The sequence below is a fragment of the Macrosteles quadrilineatus genome, unplaced genomic scaffold, assembly GCF_028750875.1.
Source record: "Macrosteles quadrilineatus isolate MER2022 unplaced genomic scaffold, UCM_ALF_1.0 Scaffold_2__2_contigs__length_208266976, whole genome shotgun sequence".
NCBI lineage: Eukaryota > Metazoa > Arthropoda > Insecta > Hemiptera > Cicadellidae > Macrosteles > Macrosteles quadrilineatus.
Genome location: NW_026542595.1, coordinates 75,621,265 through 75,638,237, shown reverse-complemented (window position 1 = coordinate 75,638,237; position 16,973 = coordinate 75,621,265). Strand labels below are relative to the sequence as shown.

The window sequence follows — 16,973 nt, the reverse complement described above, 5'->3', positions numbered from 1 at the left end:
TCGTAGTTATAATAGTCAATCAGCTGCTCATAGTATTATCTATTCTATATTTATTTAATACGCAAGCAGGTATTTTGTGACAACTACTCCTCCCAAACTACTGAACCGATTGACATGTTCTTGGTTTCATTGGAAAGAGCGTTACGTGAAGTTGTGCAGGAAACTTTCTTTTATGGGAAATAATTAGAGAGTGAGGCCCTGGGGCCCTTTAAAGTTTTGTATTTCTCCATAAGATTAACATGGGAAACAAATAGTGTTATGAAACTCCAGCTGTTGTCAGAAATTAAAAGTGAGAAGAAGAACATATGTTAACTGTCAACAGTCAATAAGTTTGCTAATCCAACAGTTAGTTTGCTACAAGCATTTACTTACAATGCTTACTTACATTTACAAGAAATGTTGATTATATCGATCTGTTATGTACATCTTGAGTAATCCATAAGCTTTGAGTCAAATCTTTAAAGTCATAAAAAATTATGAATGTTATTTGTTTTAAAATAACGCCTGTAATACTTAGCAATTGCTCGATTTCGAGCAACAGGGACACTAGTTGTCTTTATTTGTTGCGAACCTATTTCCAAGCGTACACGGATTACGTGCATAGAACCACGCTGTTTTGTGTTGTTTCGTTGGAATCCTGATGTGCGCCAAAGTATAAACCGTACGACAAAGTATAAATATGCAGCAATTAGCAGCTTTCTGTACTATTAACAGTACAAGGAAGCCAACTTTGTCGGGTGACTGTAGGAAAAATAATGTACATACATGAATTGTGCTCCTGGTGATGTAAATGTACACCAAGCTTCATATCCCCAATCTTTCAGAACTGGACAACCACAATATTTTCTTACATTATTAATTATTCTTGAAACTGGGAATACCAAACAACTTTTAAACAATATAGGGGTTTGATTCAGACCACAATACAACTGTGCTTTCTGACTTCTGTGGGAGGGAAGTCGACTGTGGTATTGAGTGTTACTCTGGAATTATTGAAGACTTGTTTTTTTCCTTTGGTCGTGACAATACATCAAGTTGAAGCTCAAATTTTACAGTTATACTCCTATTGTTTTCAAGTTGAACAATTTCTAACTCACAACTTCAAAGTACGTTTTTTATAAAGACTAAAGTTATTTGGCAGTAAAAAAGCTAAAAATATCATCTCACTCTATTCTACACTCATCCTTCACTAACATTTGGATTAAAATACACACCTAGGTGTGACCCCATCTCAATAATTGAATTGATAATTGATAATTTATTTTTATCATACACAAGTCATATTAAAATCAAACAGCCCATCATTTACAACACTCAATAAACCTTAATTTAGATGTTTTAAACAACAAGGTTCACAGCATATGGAGTTGCGTTACCTGCTGGATTGACAGATAGTTTGACGGACTTGCTGTTTTGATTGCCTGCGTCATCGGCAACTTTGCAGGTGTATTCTCCTTCATCTTGCTTGGACGCGTTAGTCAGAGTCAATTCCCGGAAGTAGTTGAAGTCGTCATTAACGACTTTCTTTAACTCATGTTGATGTATTCTTTTGCTCTGTTGAGGACATAACATAAACGAATACGGAACAAATAGGGCACAAAAATACATTACTAATTTTTCAGGTTTTAGCATTATTTATAAAATGAAAATGTATTACTCGCTCTGCCCGAGCTTTGTTACAAGATGAGAATACAGAAGAGAATAATGCGGTTTTTAGAATCTACTATAAAGAAAGAGTTACAACACACTTACCAGGAATCATAGAGGAAAAGCTCAATATTACTTATCTTTATATTTAATTATGTAAGGCGATTCTTTGCGTCAAATATCAAAATATCAAATAAGTTCAAAACATGTATTCCTTAGTTTTGGTAGTTTTACTATAGTTTCTGTAAAAATATATCAATAAGACTACACTTTCAAAAATCGGAGACAGACTAGGTTGATACAACATCTGTTATGGAACCTTACATAGTGTTCCATAATCGACACAATCCAGACCAAATAACCAAACCTACCATATAGTTGTGCAAAACATTATATTTAATTTATTTGGACAAGCTATTTGAAATTATGAAGTAAACATTTGACAGTTCTACTTGTTTACATTTAAAAGTCAATCGTCAATCAAAACATAAGCATTTTGAGTATTCTCACTATGCCATGGATACGGGTCTGACTTAGGGGAGGTACAAAAGAGGCATTTAGTTCAAAATTCCTCCGTGAACAGCGCTGTAGTAGAGAGCACTTTGGCAATGAAGGTTTACTAATCGCAAAAATAGTTCTGTTCATAAAATAAAATTATAAATGCCTAAAATTAAATTTTATTAATTTTTAATTATAAAATTTAACTATCATAACCTAACCGAACTAACCAAACTTGCTGATAAAGAAATAATATAACAAAAGTTTATAGTAATTGGAAAAATAATTCTGTTTATAAAATAAAACTAGAAATTGCTCAATTAAAATTTTATAATGACTTAATAATAAAATTAAACTGTAATAACCAAACCAAACCAACCAAACTTGCTGAAAATAAAAAAATCTTGAACAAAAAGTTAATGCTACCGGCGGGATTCGAACCTGAGACCTGCAGTATATCAGCCCGATACGCTATCCATTAGACCACCGAAGCCGATGGCTATCGACCGTTTTGTTACGGTAATGGCGTTCCCTCAGCTAATAAGAAGCCCTCAGCTGTCTTCGTAGCCTCTTCTATACCTCCCCTGAGTAAATACCCATGGATACCAATCAATATTTACGTTTGAAAACCTCACCTCAAAACTTTGGATGTCCACTGGGCGTAGCCCGAAATGAACTCGGAGAACTAAATAGGCCTAAGACATTCCTATAGGTATGTGGACCATCCATGTGCTTAAATTTTGGCTATATCGGTTTAGTATTTTAGTCGTGACAGTGAGACAGAAAGACAAACAGACACCACCTCAATATTATAATAGCCTATTATAGGTAGATAGATAGAAAGATAAATAGATAACTGGGTCAGAGTGCTAATCGAGTGGTTGGTGGGAAAGCTAGCTGATCTTAGATAGATCTTAGGTAGAATGTGGGGCTTCGATGCCCGAGGTCCCGGGTTTATAGCCCGCCAATCACCAATGGATTTTATCCATTTGATAATGGACCCTCTAGGACTAGCCTGAAGTAATGTGTAAAACAATTCCGGGCTAGAACTAGCGTCTTAGGATGTGAAGGTGGGACATAAAAAATTAAATAAATCAAGAAAAAAAAATATATATAGTGGTTTTTACCAAAGACTAATAATATATAATGTTTCACGAAGACAATTTAGAAGATTCCAATCAGGGAAGCAATTGTATTCTCACTAACCACAAGATAATCAAATTAACAACAACTAAAGCTAACAAAGAGAATTAAAAGACATGGTTTACTGAGATGTCTATCCTGACACGTAGATAATTTAATTCTTAGTTTGTTCAAATATTAAAATAATTTGTTTTACATTTGAGCCTTTTAGGAACTTCTATATCTATAAGTTAAGCCACTAGTTATTTATTCAAATGAAGATCTCTTATGTATTACCAATAAGCTGTGTGGCAGAATCAAAACTACAGTACGGTCCACGAGAGTCTGCAGTTGACGGAGGAACTTATTTACCACATGACTTCGAAGTAGCCAATGAGGACCGCGCGCTGTTGCCAAATCTAATAATACCAGCTGATTTGAAAATATTGTTTCGTATATTTTAATTAATGTCAAAAATTAGTGAACAGGCGATGTTGCAACGTCGCGCTAGTCCAGTCTTGCTATTGCATCATCCAAATTTACTTACAGTTTCTAGAAAGATGTGGGGGAAGGCCCAGCTGATGGTAACGTTGCTGTCGTGGTTGATCTTACATTTGAGAGTTACATTGTCTCCCTCCATCACATCAGTGGGACTGATGTTGACCTCAGGCTGCTCTAAGGCCTTCTTATTGCCTGTAAGAAACACCACAACTACTTAACCACTATTACACCACACTCTGCTTCATAAATTAGTATTTTTACCGAATTTCCCTATAGGGAAGTAGCTTTTACCGTAGGTATCATGGTAAGACCTAGGCCCGGGACCGATTTACTTTTTCATTTTGATGTCCCCAGAGGCCAAAAACACCATTCGTTCAGATTTGTATATATGTATACCTATATATATATCTTAGTTTGCAAATATATGAAATGAAAAATGTCTTTATTTAAGAGGCGAAGTTAGGACTAGCAAGTCCTCTCTACCACTTAACCTCTAAAACATAAATAAAACTATCCACTTTATAAATAAATAAAATTAAATAATCTAAAGTACCATATTATAAACATGTTGAAATTAAATTTAAATCCAAAAAGTCCATTTACACAAGCCGCCAACAACCCGCCACACCAGCACCAGAGACTCATTCATGCCTGCTGCTCAAAATCATAGATTTTATCTCTGCCCCAAACCTTGAACACCAATGGATTACGCGTTACGTGATATTTGTGTAACTAGTGAACAAAGAGGCACTTTGCTGCCTCACGTTCTTCAAGATATATAAACGTTATGTACATACATATGAACATGTATGTAGGCATTTCTTGGTACCTTCAATCATCAGTGTAGGTTATCAAGGTATCAATCAACCCTCATTTAATCGATGACGAATACTGCATCCCTACGTTTGAAGAAACAGTGCTTAAGTTGAATGGTTCAATTATATGGGTTCTCTATGGATTTTATATGGTCAGGAAGAAAATTCCACATTCGAATTGCAGATACTAAGAAAGATTTATTAAAAACTGTTGACCGAATTGGTGTAGATAAAAGAAGAGAGCCTCTACGAGTGGAACGGGTGCTGATGTCAGAAATGAAATGGAAGTTATCTGATAAATACTTAGGAATTTTACTGTTGATAAATGGAGTGTAGAAGATGGAGGGTGTGAAATTCCCGAAGTTCATTTGTGTGTCATATTGTGAATTCATATATGTGTCCATCCGCACGATAACTTGAGTAATTTTTGTCCGATTTTGATCAAATTTGGTTTTAAGGTGTAAGGCGGGATAAACTTTAATGAGTTCGCGAACCAGCATCTTCGGACCATGGGAACGGGGTTTAATGGGGGGGGGGGTTTATGGGGTAAAAATGGGGTTTTTCTCATTTTTTACACGTAAAACACAAAATTTATAAATTTTTCTCCAGACCTTTTTGAAGAGCTTAAAAAAACAAATAATTTAGTATATCAAAGTTTGTTATGTATGCTGAAATACTGTTCTGTAGTTTAATTCAATCAGATGTTTTCAAAAAAACAATGTTTGTTTACTTGTTACTTTTGATATAAATGTTTGACAATAAAAGATTCTTCATTCATATATTTTATTCTATTTTAAATGTAATAACGTTACATAATGGCGCTGCACGGACATGAGGAATATGACAATGACGACACATCATCTACATTAACAGTGGAACAACCTACTACACATAGTTTAACTCATTTCAAGTTCGAGAAGTTTGATGCTACCAAAGAAACATGGAAGTACTACTACCAAAGGTTTGAGTTGGAAATAATTGTTTGTGGATTACAACACAATCAAGAAGCTAAAAGAATTTTACTTCTGAAATGGATTGGTGCTGAACATTATAGAATTGTGGTTGATAACTTTTATCCAACACCTATTTTAACAGTAGACTACGAGGAAATTGTTGAGTTTATTTCGAATTTCTATAAACCAAAAACATCCTATTTGGCCGAAAGACTAAAATTTGGAAAAATCGTGAAGAACAAAGATCAATCTATACGCATATTTGTTAACAATTTGAGAGCTGGTGCCACGGAATGTGAGTTTAAAGATACACTTGATGAAAGACTGCGAGACCAGTTCTTATTGGGCTTAAATGGTCCTAAAATGCAAGAAGAACTCATCAGAAAACATCCTGAGGAAAAAGCAAGACTTGTCGACATCGTTTTAGACGCCTACCTCATGGAAATGGCACATTCTCAACAACAACAAATAGAAACACTTGGGACATTTTCATGTGACGCACAGGTAAATAAGGTAGGGGCTACACGAACTACTAACAAAAGGGACAGTACTAGAATCAACTTGAATCCTGAGTCACAGTGTTTGAGGTGTGGGTTAGCAAAACATAAAACAGGTGAGTATTGCAAGGCAATGAATATTCAATGTAGAGCTTGTGGGAAAATGGGGCATTTTGAACGAGTTTGTCTGAAATCCAATAATGTCGTCATTGAGAAAAATCTTTCAAGACGTTATGTCAAACAAATTGATAAGTTTGCTGGAATGAGTGATTATAGTGGCAATGTAGACTTTTTCCGTCAAAATAATGACGGATGTCCTGACATATCTGATGAGCTAGGAGCTGAGCCTCCCGGTTTGGTAAAGAACATAAGTCAAATTAATAATGTAGAGAAATTTTGTTACGTTGTTCATTTAACAATAAATAGGGTTCCAATAACGATGGAATATGACACTGCTGCTGCAAGAACTATAATTAGTAAATCTACGTGGAAACAAATTGGTGAACCGGCACTGACTCCTACGGAGGAGCTGGGTGCTTATCCGTCATTTAGGATACCTATGCTCGGCGAGACTAAGGTCGCTGTTTCGTTAGGTTCAACTACTTTGCAATTAAGTGTTGCTGTCACTGACAGTGTTTCAGGGACACCTTTGTTTGGTAAAGATTGGATTGTAGCATTTAATCTAGATCCTAACTGTGAACATGTATGTAAGCAAAATTCTTATAGCGTCAATCATATTAACACGGACATTATAGACAAAGAGGGGGAGAAACGTAAGATATATAAAGAATTCAAAGACATAATTACCAATAACCTAGGAACAGTGAAAAATTTCAAAGCTAAGGTTGGAGTAGCTAATGATGTACAATTGCCAATACACAAACCGAGACCTGTTCCGTTCGCATTACACAGTGCAACTAGCAAGGAACTAGATCGTTTAGTGTCCTCAGGGGTCTTAGAACCTGTGGATCCGGCTACTACTCCGATCCTTTGTGCTTCTCCTTTAGTTGTTGTACCGAAGTCTAATGGTGAGGTACGATTATGTGCAGATTTCAAGGTATCAATCAACCCTCATTTAATCGATGACGAATACTGCATCCCTACGTTTGAAGAAACAGTGCTTAAGTTGAATGGTTCAAAATTTTTTTCAGTTATTGATTTGAAGGATGTGTATCTACAGATTCCAGTGGACGAAGAATCAAAAAAATATCTAGTGGTAGCGACACATAAAGGATATTTTACCTTCAATCGATTACCTTTTGGCATTAAGACTGCACCTAAGATTTTTCAAAAGCTGATGGATCAATTATTAGTTGGTATCGATGATTGTGCGTGGTATTTTGACGACATATGTGTAGGCGGTATAAGTGGACCAGAACACATTGATAGGCTCAAAACAGTTTTAAATATATTGAGGAGAGCAGGACTATGCACGCGTGAAGATAAACTACAGCTTTTCAAACAAAGTGTGACTTATCTTGGGCACAAAATTAGTGCTCTGGGTATTCAGCCTGTTGAAGATCGTGTAGAAGCTATCAAGAAACAACCCCCACCAAAGAACGTTTCTGAGCTTAGATCATTTCTTGGATCTGTGAATTACTATTCAAGATTTATTCCAAATTTGCAATCTCTTTGTTTTCCTTTACACAGACTTTTGCACAAGAACTCAACTTGGGCCTGGAATAGTGACTGTGAGGACGCATTCAACCATATTAAGAGCAACATTTCAAACAATATGGTACTTGTACATTATGATCCTAAACTTCCACTTATCCTTGCAACAGATGCTTGCAATATTGGATTAGGAGCAGTTCTCCTTCATCGTTGTCCTGATGGCAGTCAGAAACCAATTGCAGCCGCTTCAAGAACATTAAATTCAGCAGAACAGAACTATTCTTCTATAGATAAGGAAGCACTGGCCATTATCTTTGGTGTTGAGAAATTCTACAAATATCTCTATGGTAGACATTTCACTCTTTTGTGTGATCATAAACCACTTGAACGAATCTTTGGGGCAAAGCAGCCTATACCTAAACATGCCGCTTCCAGACTTGCAAGATGGGCTATTATCCTCAGTGGATACGACTACGATATAAACTACAGGGCTGGAAAAGATAATGTTCTGGCAGATTGTCTAAGTAGATTACCTTTAGAAGAAGGAACAAATATTGATACGTATCAGACGCTTGGTGAAGTAAACCAAGTAAGATCTATGAGAATTGAAGATTTGCCACTTACAAAACGTACGCTTCAAGATAACACTCACAGAGATGATGAACTGAAACACATTATATCCTATTATGTCAGGGGATGGCCCGATCGAAGTTCAATTCCGGACAATTTGAAGATATTCTATGACAAGAGACATGAACTATCTTATGAAGAGGGGATTTTATTGTGGCAAGAAAGAATATTAATTCCCAAGTCCCTTAGAGGAGACGTTCTTAGTTACCTCCACGTTTCACACCCAGGAATAGTTGCCATGCGCTCTTTGGCAATGTTGTATGTTTACTGGCCAAAAATAGATGATGACATTGAAAACTTAGTGAAAACTTGTACAAGATGCCAAACATTCAGGAAAAATGATGTGGAAACGCCACTCAATTCATGGAATATACCGGAAAATGCTTGGGAAAGATTACATATTGATTTCAAAGGACCTTTTGACGGATACATGTGGTTAGTGGTAATAGACGCATATTCTCGATGGTTGGAAATATTTCCAATGAAAAACGCTACAAGCAACACTGTGATAAGACGACTTCGTGAACTTTTCTGTAGATATGGACTTGTGAAACAAATTGTTACTGATAATGGAAATCAGTTTGTCTCAGAAGAATTTAGAGAGTTTTGCCGCAGTAATAACGTGATTCACATCAGAACCACTCCTTACCACAGTCGTTCCAATGGTTGTGTTGAACGAGTAATTCAGACGTTTCAAAACAAGTATCTCATGATTGACATAAATGATCACGAGCAAAGACTCCATACACTTTTGTTCTCATACAGGACAACTCCACATTCATCGACTGGACGGACACCAGCTGAACTTTTCCTGAAAAGAAACCCAAGAACTTTGATTGACACCCTAAGACCGGACGTGAAGGAAAAGATGAAACAGTCGTCAGAACGCCAAAAGTTTTATCATGATATCCACTCTAAACGTAAAGACTTTAATGCAGGTGATAAAGTTTGGGTGAAACGGAATCCAAATGAAAATTGGAGAGAAGGGGTAGTGCTAAGGAAAACAGCACCATTGTCATACAGAGTGAACATTGATGACAAAGAACACAGGCAGCATGCCGACCATTTACAAAGTGTTTTTGTACAATAATTGGTTACGGAGAAAATTAAAAAAATTTTTAATTTAAAATTTCGATGTTATTCTTATGGAGAATATTATAATATGTTGTGTTGTAGTTGGCTTGTTTATGGATAAATTTTGATCAAACTTGACGTTTTCATTTATTTCATACTAAGCTATTGATATTTTAATAAAAACACACTTTTTTAGTTTCCCTGTAGCAGCTAACCTAGGTACTCATTAAACATAAAAATGTTAATTTAATAGATTAATAATTAAAAATAAATCCAGTTAAATGGAAATTCTCTAAGTCGGCAGGTTTGCTGCAGCGGGGGTATTGTTTTACATTTTACCCATGCATAACTACATAAAGGTCTATATTGCCAATACAATGCTGTCAACACCCCTAATAAGATTAATAAAAGATGGGTGTTGTAAGAATGGAAATCAAGCTTATCCCAACAGACCTTTATATGCCTTTTCATATTTCACGCTGACAATTTTTAAAATTCCATTCTGAGAAGCCTATTTTTACTATAATGGGATAGACTTTACAAGACTAACTAACTTATTAAACCAATATTTATTCACAATCAATTACGGTATATGTTTACTGCCTTAGGCAGAGCTAAGCTTCTGGAGTGATTCAAATTATTATTTATTGTAAATAACACCAACAAAAGAAAACAAAGTGACAGTTTTTTTTTTTTTTTTTTTTTTTTTTTTTTTTTATATATGGTGTGCAGGGTTAATCTATATCCAGATAGTCCAGGCACATTGATATTGATTCTGAGTATGTTTGAATATTACGATAATTTGTTTTAAATTTGAGCTTTTTTTGGGACTTATTTCCCTATCAGCAACTAATATATATGTTCGTAAACACAATAACTTGGGTAATTTTTGATGTGATTTGGTCTTGGAGGTTTGGGGAGGAATAAACTTGAATGAGTTTGATGAATAGCAAGATCGGACCATCGGAACCAAGTTTTATGGGTGAAAAATTGGGTTATTACATTTTTGACCCTCAAAACGTAAAGTTTTATTATTTATTTTTTGTACCCAAACAAAACAAAACAAATCTTCCTGTTAATAAACAACTTACTAATTTCGACCAATAAATCCAATTCGTTAGAGGTGATATTATCACTATAGACACATTTGAAATATCCTCCTTGATTAACTGCGGTAGTATTCAATTCAAAGCCTTTGTGAGGGTCGTATTTTGCAGGAACCACCTGAAAATATGAGAAGAAGTAAATTAACGTTCCAGACAGGGTGAGGCAATGAAACCGCCCCAATTTATAAATAGTACCAATTCAATAATATTCACCCTATCTATCCTTATAACTAGCAATTACATGGCGCTTTGCTGCGCTTAACAACTATTATTTTAAATGGTAATTTGTTCATTACGATGAATAATAAAAGTGTATACCAAAAATAAAAATAGAATATTTTACTTAATTGCTAGTGGATAAACAATGTTTTTTGTTTTTTCATTAGGTGTATAAAAGTTTTCAGGCGGACCTACCACCACGTGAGCATGCAACATACAGCTGTCCGTGTGAAAAGTATGCATTTTCTAAATTTAAACCGACAATAGTCAGGGATTGCCCCAGTGTCTTATAATAGTGATTGCGAAAGCAAGAACAAAAGAAATTGTAGTTTCTTAAATTCAGCGGGTAATTAGGATAAAATCATCAGTATTCTTAGGATTAAGACTATTTCTCCTTTAAAATTACCACTGATAATTTTTGCTTCAATCAATTTTGGTGTCATTTTTTAATCGTCAGTCTAGTAACATTGCACAGCTTCGGTGAGTTTAAGTTTCACATTAGTATTATTGGAGTTCCTTCTTTTAATGACAGTAATGTGGTGGGTAGATGACAAATTGAGAGGCATTTGAATACCCGAGATAGCAAGCACGATTATTATTCTCTTAATAATTTATGTTATATTGTGAGGGTATAGAACAAAAGATAAAAAATATTAAGGCATTGCCATCCCTTTTATTGTTTATAATAATTTGATAAAGGTTTTTATGTTTACAAATTAAAATTGGAGAATTTAAACGTTGTTGAGTGCACAGGTGTGCTGCGATTGGGGTTTAATATTTTTGGATTAGAAGTAAAATAGTTTTCAAACCATCCTTGAAAGATTCATTACATACATTCATTACAATAATGACTGAAAGTTTCATTACAATCTGTTTTGAGCGGTTTTGGAGTCCATAACGTACCGTATATATATACAGGGTGACAAAAAAGTCTGGAAACGGCTTAATATATGTTTAACTAAATTCGTTAGAAGATTCAAACCTTTCACATCAACTTACATGTATGAAATCTACTTTTTCCAAGCGTTATTATTTTTTTACCTCTACCAGGGGACGACCCATGAGGAGTAGGTACATAATTTTTAATGTAAGCATATAGGTTGATGTGCACATCATTTTAAAGGGTTAGTCAAGTGGAGTTCACTGCCGGAAACCGCGTCAAAAAAGGTTCATCCGTTACAAAATGGCGGCAGTCCAAAGTTCTTGCGGAATATACCTGCACCGGCCATAGTATTGTTAAATACTCATATAGTCAACATTAGCCGGGAAATCTGAAAACCGGTTAAATTTGTTATGAATATTGAATAATATTAGTCTTATGAGCTAGTTGAGTTAAAGTCAACTAGCTCATAGACTAATATTATTCAATATTCAAAACAAATTTAACCGGTTTTCAGCTCTCAAGCTAATGTTTAATACGAGTATTTACCAATACTAAGGCCTGGGCAGGTAACCCAGATAGCACGTAAGCTTGCTTCAAGCCTTGAATTACGCTTGCTTTTACTTGAAATGACAGCTTTGAATTGTCACTTTAGATTCAAACTCGAGTCAAATGTCAACTTCGTGTAACACACTTGAATTACGCTTACAGTGGATTGAATTAACAGCTTTGAAATGTCACATTAGATTCAAACTGGATTCGAGTATACACAACACACTACTATTACGCTTGCACTTGCTTGTATTAACAGCTTTGAAATATCACATTAGATTCGAATCCGAGTCGAGTGTAATATTACCCACAATGCACTTCCATTACGCTTACGTTGGTTTGAAATTACAGCTTTTAAGTATCACGTTGGATTCGAATTGGAGTCGAGTGTAAGTTACCCATAATTCCGAGCGGGAACGGGAACGACGCTAAGTTAACGGTGGGACCGACACTTGAAGATGCCATCGGCCATATTGCTTTGTTTTGTTTATTGTGTATTTGTAAGTGATTCATTCTCAATCTCTCTCATTGAGTTGAGAATATCGATATTCTGGTGCTGAGTTGTTCAAGTTATAATATTATATTGTTAAAGCTGATTTGTTATTAAGTTTCATCTAGGCCTATTTCTTCTTATCCATCAAGGTAAGTTCTTATTAGCACAAACTAAGTAAACTCAAGGATTGTGACTAACAAAATCAAATCGTCTTAAGTTAATTACAAGAATAGCCTAGGAAGAAATTAAGTAAACTCAAAATCAGTGAAAATTTTGAAAGAGCCAAGTAAGTTTTAGCCTAAAGTCAGCCACTTTTGAGTTGGTAAGCCTACGTGCAATGAGTAGCCTAGCCTAAAAAATAAATGTTGTCAACTTATCGGCCTAACTTAGAGTTGTTTGTATGCATAAAAACATATTTTTTTTACCAGCTTGGATATCAAGCTCTCCATGTAAGATACTTAGGTATTGTGGTACTGGTATGGTCTAACTTAGGCCTAGGCATTGTCGTCACTGTTCATAGTATAGACTATGGTAGGTTATAGCCTAGATTAGCCATAATGGGCCTAAGTTACGTTGTAGTCTATTCTATAAAGTTGGGTTTTTCTAGGCGGGGAGAGAGTAGCGTGGAGAGTGAACTCCTCTTGTCTTAAATAGTTTAATGTTACCGGTACTGTTTTCCTAGGAAGCAGAGCGGAATGCCATGTTACTCGATTTTCCGCTCTCCGCGCTCCTCTTCCGCGTCTAGGAAAACCCGGCTTTAGACTTAACTTAATGCCATATTTTATACCATGATATTTTAATGTGTAGGTAACTTATAACTTAGGGCTAGGGACTTAAAGCTAAGTTACTTCAGTAGCCTACTCGATAAGTATTTAAGCAGCTACTTTGTTAGTGACACTGTCAGATAAAATGCAGTAACCTACGTTTAATCGCAGTAAGAGTCTGGTCAGCTTTCAGGCGATTAGTTTCTGATATAGGTAGGCTACAAAATTTTTTCTCCATTAAACTAAAAATTGGCATTAAGTTAGGTTAACTTACTTTGATTTAGTCCACTTAACTTAAGGCCTATTTTGCTCGGAGCGACTGTAGCGATAGTCGCACAGCGATAATCGCTCTGTTACTATCGCTGTTACGGCGACCGTTTTGCTTAGAGCGATTGATTTACAGTCGTCGTACGATTTTTCATCAGCACATTTTACCAGCATGGTACAATGGTAAGGTCATGAGTGCGTGTTGTAACTTTTTAAACTATCTCCTCAGGGAGGGGTTAGAAGACGAGGCTCTACTTGACCCTAGGGGAAGTATCAATAGACGATCGATAGAAAATACGTAGTGATAGGATAGGATAGGAGTGAGTGATAGGGTTTGGAACGGATGCATATCACTAGATGTCATTACTGTATTTAGGATATATCTTAAATAGAAAACTGTAGGCTAGTTTAAGCTACTTATTAAAATCAACATTAAGAAAAATGCAAAGGAACCTAAACCTAAATAAATAAGTAGGCTAGGTTATTTATTTAGGTTTAAGTTTTTTTGCATATTTCTTAACCTTAATCCTTTAGCCTATAGCAAAATAGGCTATTATAATTAAATAACTTCTTGATCAGCACTTTACGTGTTATTAAATTTACGGAAAGTAAATAAAAGAAACGTCTTATAACACTTAAAACATATATTTACGCTTATACTGTTACTCACAAGACGGTAAATATACAAAACAGATGGTAAGTGGTGATCGATTTCGATTGGACACTCCAATCATCATCAGACCTAGAAGAATGGGTACATTCGCCTATTGGATCTGATGATGATTGGAGTGTCCAATCGAAATCGATCACCACTTACCATCTGTTTTGTATATTTACCGTCTTGTGAGTAACAGTATAAGTGTAAATATATATTTTAAGTGTTATAAGACTTTTCTTTTATTTACTTTCAGCTAGTATAATATAATCTTACTAATATTATAAATGTGAAAGTTTGTGTGTTTGTTTATTTGTTTGAAGTTCAATCACGCATTAAGTAACTACTGGTCGGATCGAGCTGAAATTCGGTATGATTATAGCTTTCGTTCCCAATTAACATATAGACATATTCTTATCTCAAAGACCCATTCAGGCTCCGCCCCAGTGGCTTTGGAGATTTCCATGTTAACCTTATCAGTATTCAAATTTAAAATGAATAAAATAATTTTACCAGCGGTTTCAACTACACGAGTTGGTTCTATGATATTCAATAGTACTAAAAAGTTATAGTGTTTACTAATAGGGTGCAGAACTAATTTTTTTTCATATATGACAACAGCTTATTTGACCCAAGCAGCAACAAAAAGCTATGATACACAATGGGAACTGACAAAAAATAGGACTGTTTACAGTTATGCTTAAGTTTTTTATTTATAAATAATTTGTGATTGTGCGAATATTTGGTAACTTATTCGTCTCTATTGTTTAGGTAAAGTGGTAGCACATTATTATGGCTATAGTAGATGTGTAAATTACCGTAAGTTAAAAGAACCAAATTTACTCAAACTGTGTCCTCCCCCATTGCAAACACAAAGCACGAGTATAACTGCAATAAGCATTTTATACTTATACGCCAACCCCGTACGAAGGACGGGTACTCTGCTAGTATACAATACATATAAAAATAAATTTGATTAAAATGTTTTTCGTGGACCCCACAAAAAAATGCTTGCGGACCACACCTTGAGAAACTCTGACCTAAGTTAAACTTAATAATTTACATTGAATGAAACATTTAAATCTGAGTCAAACATTTAAAGTTATAACTTTACTTAAGTATTTTATGGGAAAATAACATAATCCTAACTTAACTTAAGTTAATATTTTAAGGTTACCTAAGTTAAATTATCGAATAAAAGTTGCATCTGATGATATAAAATAGGCCTTTTGTAGGTTTATTGCAGAACTGTACCTGGGTGTTTTAACATAAATAATATAAATATTTTATAACTAAAATAACTTAGGTCTAGGCTTAAGTTTCACAGGTTATGTAATAAAGATCTTCTAAATAAAGTTATACACATTTTTTTTAACCAGAAGCGGTTAAGATAGGCACTGTAGGGGGGCACAATTTTTATTTCACCTGCGGAATTTTAATACGGACAAAATGAGAGTAAAAAAATAAAAAAATTTATAATTTGTGTAATATAAAAATTAAACTGTCATAACCTAACCTTACTAACCAATCTTGCTGATAATCGCTACTGAATAATTTACTACCTTTAGTCCATCAGTGACGTTAAATATTAGGATCGGTCTATTTTGATCGCCCTACCGGCGCAAGTACCGATCAGTAGTGAACTTGTTAAACAATTGATTTATTAAAATAACCTAATATGAAAGTAAAATCTTGAACTTCAGAAATAAAACTTAACCCCATGTTTGAAATGGAAAGACAAACTTTAGGTCTTAGGGGTTAAATGTAGGCTACTATTCTGTATTAAGTTCATTTTAAGTATTTTTTTTTTTTTTTTTAGCTGCTGCACAGAAAATGTTGGGCATAAGTGAAGTCACGGAAGCCAAAGTTACAAGCGTTGTTGCTAAGTGGCTTCAACAAGCCAAAACCAGATGTGAAAGAAGGTAAGGATAAAAAATTGTCACTAACTAACTATTCAACTCACCATTAATAGAATTCCATTGGTAGCCTAATAATACTGTACAGTGGACTCAATTATACAGGGAAGGAGACACTTGAAACTGAGACACCCAACAACATACTTACAACTGCATACTTGTTACATGATTAAAGTCTAATGCAAAATATATTTAAGCCAATAATGTTAATTCTGTAAAATTAGCCAAACTATAGACCTTTGGGATAATTACTGTAAACAAAACACAAGATGCCAAGACTTTATACCTTTTAAATATTTTAATCTTTAGACATGTGATGAATGGTCTCAAATCTATCCTACAAAACAAGTTGTTTCAGCACCGCTCACTTCCTGCCGATCCAGGGTGGTTAAACCGTACTGATAAAAATTGTCTGGTTTAAGAACTACATCTGCTGAGTGCAGTCTGGTTACTAGGTGTTCGGGTAAAAAGGAGTCTACTGCATAATGGTTTTTCATAAAAATGTTTTTTATTGTTTATCATTATGATTACTCAAGTACTGTATAAGCTAAAAAATACCCCCGCCGCAGCAAACCTGCCGACTAAGTGAATTTCCATTTGCCTGAATTGATTTTCAATTAAATGTATTTAATTAACATTAGCTTTAATGAGTACATAGGCTTGCTGCTACAAGGAGGGTAAAAAAGTGTGTTTTTTAGTAAAATATTAATTACTTAGTATCAAATAAATAAATTTACTAAGTTTGGTCAAAAACAAGCAAACTACGACAT

The 16,973-nt window shown here is 34.8% G+C and overlaps 1 protein-coding gene across 1 annotated transcript in view; it reads right to left on the bottom strand.

Annotated features, from left to right (window-relative positions):
* The window catches only part of LOC128984438 (vascular endothelial growth factor receptor 1-like), an 82,182-nt gene that overhangs the window by 39,542 nt on the left and 25,667 nt on the right, over nt 1-16,973 (bottom strand). Inside the window, exons 8-10 of the mRNA XM_054403758.1 lie at nt 10,443-10,575; nt 3,815-3,960; nt 1,377-1,554 (exon numbers count right to left, since the gene is read on the bottom strand). Of these exons, the coding sequence (XP_054259733.1) occupies nt 1,377-1,554; nt 3,815-3,960; nt 10,443-10,575 (457 nt within the window). The remainder of the gene's footprint in view (nt 1-1,376; nt 1,555-3,814; nt 3,961-10,442; nt 10,576-16,973) is intronic.